The sequence below is a fragment of the Sander lucioperca genome, chromosome 18 (assembly GCF_008315115.2).
Source record: "Sander lucioperca isolate FBNREF2018 chromosome 18, SLUC_FBN_1.2, whole genome shotgun sequence".
Taxonomy (NCBI): Eukaryota; Metazoa; Chordata; class Actinopteri; order Perciformes; family Percidae; genus Sander; species Sander lucioperca.
Window position 1 is genome coordinate 31,040,363 of NC_050190.1, and position 7,785 is coordinate 31,048,147.

Below are 7,785 nucleotides of genomic sequence, written 5' to 3' on the forward strand. Positions count from 1 at the left end.
TTAGGCCTGGCGTGGCATTAGGACTGCCGTTTGGCCTGGAATTAGGCCTGGAATTAGGCCTGGCGTGGCATTAGGACTGGTGTTAGGCCTGACGTGGCATTAGGCCTGGCATTTGGCCTGGCATTTGGCGTGGCATTAGGACTGGCATTAGGCCTGGCGTGGCATTAGGACTGGCGTTTGGCCTGGCATTAGGCCTGGCATTTGGCCTGATGTTAGGCCTGGCGTGGCATTAGGCCTGGTGTTAGGCCTTGGGTTTAGCCTACCTGGGGCTTGTGGTCTTTGCTCGGAGTCTCTTTTCTTTAAAGCGGAGGTCTTCAACAGGGGGTCCGGGACCCCTAGGGGGTCCTCAGAGTCACTGCAGGGGGGCCACCAAAGTATTGTTAATTTTTTGAAAGTTAAAAAAAAAAAAATGAAAATGTCCGGATGGACTTACCGGAGTGTTGGCATAAGGTGGGCAGAGAACATTTATATATGTATCTCTGTCCTGTTGTTCACATCAGTGAGGCTTTCTTCTCTTGTTTCAACGAAGTGAAAACATGACGAAGTGACTAGAACCACCTCTCGCGCGTGGATTCTCAACGTCCCGCCCCACAGCTGTCCGTTTGTTTTTAATCACTACACGCGGTTCACAACACACGGTTAGTTAGCGTAGTTACACACAGTGAAATGACGTGTCCTGTTTTTATTTCACGCATACTTTCATTTCTTTCATTCACACGCACGTGAAGCTATGGGCTGAGCTCTGTTATCTCAGAGCTGTTTGTTTTGGAGAAGAGTTGTTGGGCAAAGTGGAAGAGAGCGTGTCACGGAGGATAATGGAAGCAATGTCAGTAAAAGTGTTGCAGCACTTTTTTTGAAAATAGTTTAATGAGCTTAAAATTGCCCATTGCAGCTGTTATTTTGAAAAGCTGGTTATTTATTATTATTTAAATGTAATATTCAGTGTAGTGTGTAGTACAGAGTCTGCACTACACACTACAGTGTGTAGTGCGTGTGTACTGCACTACAGAGATGTATTAATTATATATTAAAATTTGATATTTAGTGTCAGATGGCAAACCTACCACCTTAACTAACACATTTTCTGCGGGAAACCCTGACCAGTAATGAAAGTGTGGACAATGCAAGATGGTGGTTCAAGATAACAGAAAAGAGCCATCATTAAACATCCACACACACTGGTCAATATTTTAGCATTTCTTTTTTGCTTTTTGTCAGTAAATACTCTAGGCAGTTGTGAACAATGCTGTTATCTGTAACTCATCAGAGATAAAACAGCATCAATGACTCTTTTAGGCCGGCTACACACTGCCTGCGTGGTGTGAGCGTGTCCGCTGCATGGCGTGTCCATTTTTATTCCGGCTCCCATGTTAACAGGTTAGAGCTTGCACACATACATATTAATAAATGACATGTTGATGTTTGAAAGTCTCTAGGTTTTGATATAGGCTAAATGCAGATATAAATGTAATTTAAAAAAATCGATTTTCTAATATTGCACCTGTCAATACGAACAAAATATTCTGTAGCCTACTTTGCCGTCAATACTGCCGACGTTGTCTTTGCTGTAATCAAATCAGTATATATTTATGTTTAACATGGTATTTCATTTTATCAATGGGAAACATACATGTGTACAGACAAGGCTAGCAGCAGCAGCGCCGCGTCAGACACCTTTCTGGTGTAAAGACAGAAAAATCCACGCAGCCGGGTATGTGCACTTAATTGGACTCTATTATGACCTCTATGACATTTCTATCTGTGGTCTGTGCCTCAGAAGGTAAGGCAGTCCCCTCACACCTTGACAGCTTCTGCTTACAACTCTCTGAAGCTTTTACCCTACACTCTAGAAAACGTATGGTGTAATTTACGTCAGAAATGTCGTAAACTCTGAACTAAATACAGGAAACCACGTTCATGGGTACAGGGAGATGGATTTTGAATTCTGTGTCTTGCCTCTGTGCCATAGTTATCAAGTATTCAAGTATGCTATTTAGGACTTTGTAATTGTCTGTGTAAAAATTAATGATTTGATATTTAGTAATTACTTATTACTGATAACATATTATGCATTACTTATGACCAAAAAGGTTTTAAATTAGAAGATAGTTATTTGGGGATAAGGAAGAAATTAATTATTATACAGTCTGGTTCAAATATCACATTATCATACATATTGGTTATATATACAGAATTTCACATTTTACAGCATTATTATGTAATGATTAAAAGGTTATATCAAAAGTGTAAAATTAAGTTCTATCTGCAGTGCTTTTTGAGACAAATTTTCAATTCAATTTCAGAATGACTGTTACAAAATGAACTTTTTCAGAGACAGTTTAATCAATGCAATGCAACAGAAAAATACAATCAGATATACAAAATATTAACAAAAACCTTATAACAAAATAGGATATGTATGCGGTTCGAGAAAATGTGTAGACAAGACCTCTTCAGATTTTTATCTTTTTTTCAGACTCAGTCAACCTCATACATATGAATACAAGAAAACAGGAAGCTGATGTTATAGCGACAATTACAAGATAAAGATTTGCAAATGTGTCACAATTATACATCAGTGCCTCCAGATATATATTTTAAAGATAGCAACAAGCATGTTAGACTTAAGTATTTTCTAAACCATCAATGTGACTTTGATCATGTGTATTTATGTTGCATTTTAGATCATACAAATTTCATTCATGTAGGAAGTGACTAACTCTCTAAGCTGTGCCTTTTAGAACAGTTTGGAAAAATAAGATCTCTACAATATTACAATATCTTATATTGAAGGTCACATGTTGGCTGAGCAATAGATTTCAAATACACTGCATGTTTTATTTAAGCACATTTTTGCACAGATGCTTTTACCTCCACTGTGGCTACAGCAAAGTAACTGCTTGGGAAAGAAAGATGAGAGGCTGCTCGATTGTTGCCATTTCTAATCAGACCCTGTAAAGGCTTTGTACCACTGCGGTGTCATGCACTGAATGATGCCACGTTGCTGGAGCCATCTACAGACATGCGGCCCGAGATGCAAACATCGGATGTCCCGCGTGACGAGCGAGCATTGTAGATGTACTTTTTGCTAAAGCACCATAAGTCCAATATTATTTGCCGGAAGTGGCTCCTGAACTTCACCCCAATGAAGGCATAGAGGATGGGATTGAGACAGCAATGCAGGTAGGCTATGCTCCTGGAAATGGCCAGAACTTGGAGTTTAATCTTCTCTGCCTCACAACCCCGCTGGCTAAAAAGAGACAGGGTGTGGTTCAGCAGAGCCACATTGTAGGGAAGGTGGCACACGATGAAAACCACAACAACTGCCAAAATCACCCGGGCGGCCTTGTGCCTCTGGCTGCTCTGCACTCTCAGTAAGGTGAACACGATGCTGGAGTAGCTGAACACCATCACCAACAGAGGCAGCAGGAAGCCAATGGCCATTTGAAGGCTGGGAACCACCACCTTCACTAACTTTGCGGTTTCATTTTTGCTGAAAGACAGTTCACACATCACAGTGACAGTGCCAGTCTCAAAATTCAGCTCTTCGAAGCTTTCAGTGTAGAGGAGTGTGGGCAGTGTTAAAACCACAGCAAACAGCCAAACAGCTGAGCAGATAAGGCGGCTGTAGGTCAGGGTGCGAGCACGAGCACCGAAGGATCTTCTCGCCCAAACTATAGCAATGTAACGGTCGCCACTAATGCACGCAAGCAGGAGCATGCCACTGTAGAGGTTGACACTGTAGGCTGACCTCAGAATCTTGCAAGCCACAGTGCCCATTGACCAACTGTGCTGCTCGTTGTATATGATAAACGGCAGAGCTAACACAAAGATCAGGTCTGCCACAGCTACATTGTAGAGATAGACATCTGTCATCGTCTTGGTTCTCTTGTAGAATATGTAGGTGAAGATTACAAGAGCGTTGCCGATCAGGCCGAAGGCACAGATGATGGAATGGATGTACGTTTGGGTGATGACCTCCACGGGGTTAGGGTCGAGGTTGCAGAGCTCATCATCTACGTATTCATCTGTAACATTTATATTATAATAATAGTCTGAAGTCGTCAGCTCCATGTTTTTGATCTGGAAAAGAAAAGATGGCAATTTGAACAAATAATAAAGCAATTGATAATAGGGAAGTTAATTATAATTAGGGGAATACTACAAAATGTCAACATTTCCCAAACAAATTTGGTGTCACATTTTAATAGTCTATATCCACGACGTTCCACTACCGGGATTGCTCCCGTGCCGCCGGAAATTCTGCCGGATTTCACTGTTTTTGTCCGGATGTCCAGTACCTTCCGCTTTGTTTGTGTGGGAATTTTAAACTCCAGTGGATTTATGAGGACTATGGTTAACTGCTCCTCAGATCTCTGCAGGGTAAATCCAGACAGACTATCTGTCCAATCTGAGCACCTCTCGAAAAATGTAACTACACGTCGCGACAACACATCTCGCTCGGCCATGGCTGGGTAGCGTTGCATTTCCCCCGACTCATTTCCTGGTTCTCCTTCTCCATAAACAACATGAAATCAAGGAGAGGGTTAACTTTTCCTGCTCCAGATTTCCGACCGTGGTCAGAAAACAAAGGGGAGATACTTGGTTTCTCTCACTATGACTCTAGAGTCGGTACTCGCTCCGGAGCTAATCGCCGTCACTCTCTCACTTCTCCCTCTACCACACACACACACACAGACACACACACACACACACACACACACACACACACACACACATGTCGGCTCGACGCACACACCAGCGTACGGCGAAAGCTCTGCGTGGAGCCTCCGCAGAACTGTAAAAGAGCTCTCTACAGCAAGGATTAACAAAGCCAAATCATCAACTATCAGCCTATGGAAATACACAGCAGCACAAATATCAGACTTCTCAAACCTCAACCCCACAAGAACTAGAGGAGAGTAACTAGGCAAGGTGTGATTTCCGTTTGTTTATTGGTTGTTGTTTTTTTTTCCTTGAGACCGCAGAGGGTGGGGGGGTGGGTGAGGGCTTTTGTTCTTGTTCAGTTTGTATTTCTCTGTTTCTGTTCTGTACGTTTGCATTAAAAAAAAACAATAAAAAGTTGATCTAAAAAAAATAAAGTATTCATTATGCAGAATGGCCCATTTCAGAATCAAATACATTACAGTTTATTATGTAAGGGATCATGTAGAGCGAGGCGGTTGTTATAGCGAATACAACCCCGACAGGGTGATCAGGACGGTGTGTTATCAAGAAAATAACAGACCGCATTCTACATTAGAATTTAACCAAGCCATGTAATAATGGATTATAATTATTGATGCATTAATGTGTAAGCATCACTTCACTGTCAGTAAAGCTGGGGCTTTATACTGCTAGGTAGCTTAATCTATGATTTTACATCATTTATTAGTTGGTTATTTTTTCTTTTAATAATATGAACATGCTAAGTAACCAGTAACTAAAACTGTCAGATGAATTTAGTGGGCTGAAAAGTACAATATTTGCCTTCAAAGTGGAGTAACAGTAGGGAAGTAGGATAAAATGGAAATTCTGAGAAAAGTACAAGTACCACAAAATTAGACTTAAAGGGGCTATACACAAATACTGAAAAAAACAAGCGGGTTCACATATTGGTCCCCAATACGTGAAATACCGTGTTTTTGTTACAGCCTCACGCACTAACATGCACGCGTGAACAGAGAAGCTCGGATTTGAACACACGCTGAGGCCAGTAATCTTTTCTTAATACAGGAAGTTTACTTGTAATGGAGCATTTTAAATAATATTTCTATTTTTTTTACTTAAGTAAAAGATCTGAATACTCCATCCACTACTAATAAAGGCTTTCTGAATGGTCAATAACTTGTGTAGTTGTTCTCAAACAGACCAGTAACAATGTCCTCACTTGTTGACTTGTAAGCCCTCAGATGGAAAGTGGTACCAAAAATCTAGCACATCATTTTGATAGTTTAGCGCAAAGTGTGCACCCTGTACGGACTGGGTGAATCTCATATCACAGCTTTTTTTGCCTTTTGACAGATAAAAGCCAGTGTTCTAGTTTAGCTCTTCCTCTGGGTATGAATGACCCAATTTCAGCCCCATTAGACATTAAGTGAACGCATGCAATGGGTAGCTGCAAGTGCTAGTTTGCGCTCTGTCTGCTCTTAGATCAGATAAGGTCCTTATCATCAAGATCATCAAAGATGTTTAACGAGAATCAGCAAGTGTGTAGGAAGGCCACCAATTTTTAACAAGGTCAGTGAACAGTAACAGACTGATCATCTAAAAATGTATAAGAAAATGATCAAGGAGTTTTTTCTGTGTGACACTAGAACAGCAGACTTTTCCGTTTTAACCCTTGTGCTGTCTTCCCGTCGACCATGCAACTTTTTGTTTTTCTGAGTCAACATTTTGATGTTTTTATCACTTTTTCCAAATTTTTTGTCACTTTTTCCGATTGTTTTTTTTTTTTATTATTATCAATTATCAATTTTTTCTGCGCCTTTTGACATTTTTGTGGGATCTTTCCTGCGCTTCTTTTTCCGACATTTTTGTCACTTTTTTCAACGTTCTTTTATCGTCTTCTTTTTTCAAATGCTATAAAATTCAATAAAACACCCAAATTCAATGAAAGTAACTAACTGATCATTTATTTTAACTTGTGAAGAGCGTTGTAGAGAACAATCCATGACAGGAGGGTTAGCTGATGGGTATCAAATTACACGGACCAACCCGTAGGCTACAACATAGCACAGAAATAAACATGGTTTCTCCTCTATGAAAATAGTAGCATGAGAGAAAGTTGACCTTCAACTTCTTCAAAAACCTGATGTGATGATGTCTCTTGTTTCAGCACTTTTACGTCTCACAACCAACTAGTACGATTATATTTAGTATGGTACAGTAGCATTAATAGATGAGGAAGGTATAAGGTTTTGCACACATCTGTGTGGGATAGATAACAGAACGAGAAAAGGGTGAGCCTTTTGTTTAGAAGCGCATTTTGAGAACTTCTGTAAATATTAATTACATATGTTACAGAACTGATAGTTCTGTAAAAGTGTTCCTCTTGTGTGATGCGTCATCTGTGAAACTCAAACTGTGAAAAGGTTTATCAAATGTAAAAATCATTTTGTCATTGTATGTAAGTCTTTGACAATGATCAGTGCAGTTTCAAGCTTTAAAACAAGGACACACCATTAAATTACAGTTCCACACATAGATGCTACTAAATAAACAATACATAGACACAGTAAAAATACATAATGCATTTGCCAAAACTGAAGAAAATAATCCAGCAGAGAATTTGGAGCGTTTAGTTGTGCTTATATTTTCTGTTCAGAACATACGTACCTTGCAGAATGATGATTCTCTCTGCCGATGTCTTTAAGTCAAAAGAGAGTAAAAAATATTCCTTCTGTGTACCAGAGCTTCGCAGGTGTCAAAGCTGCTTGTGAAGACAGAGTTCACTGTGGAGACTTATATGTCACAAATACTGCACGCCTAAAATATGTTAAGAAGGAAATAAAGCCAAAGCCACATTCTCACGGGTTTGGCTTCTGTGTGTGAGTACACACACACATACACACACACACACACACACACACACACACACAGCATTACTGATCTTCCTACTTTTGATGTCACATGCAGGGACATCCCCTACAATGCACATTAGGAAGTTAGTTTTGCTTGCCAAGTAATGCTTTGATTTACTGCAAGATTGCTTGATTTACCCCAATTGTTCACAGTCTCAACAACTACCCCGTCAACTTTCAAGCTTAAACACAAATGATTTGT

At 40.1% G+C, this 7,785-nt stretch overlaps 1 protein-coding gene across 1 annotated transcript; it reads right to left on the reverse strand.

The window, feature by feature from the left end:
- Positions 1-2,321: 2,321 nt before the first annotated feature.
- ccr6b (chemokine (C-C motif) receptor 6b) lies at positions 2,322-7,546 on the reverse strand. The gene is made up of 2 exons (XM_031321474.2): positions 7,339-7,546; positions 2,322-4,083 (listed from the first exon to the last, which is right to left on the reverse strand). The coding sequence occupies exon 2, from the start codon at positions 4,072-4,074 to the stop codon at positions 2,980-2,982; it is 1,095 nt and encodes a 364-aa protein (XP_031177334.1). The 5' UTR covers positions 4,075-4,083; positions 7,339-7,546; the 3' UTR covers positions 2,322-2,979.
- Positions 7,547-7,785: the final 239 nt, after the last annotated feature.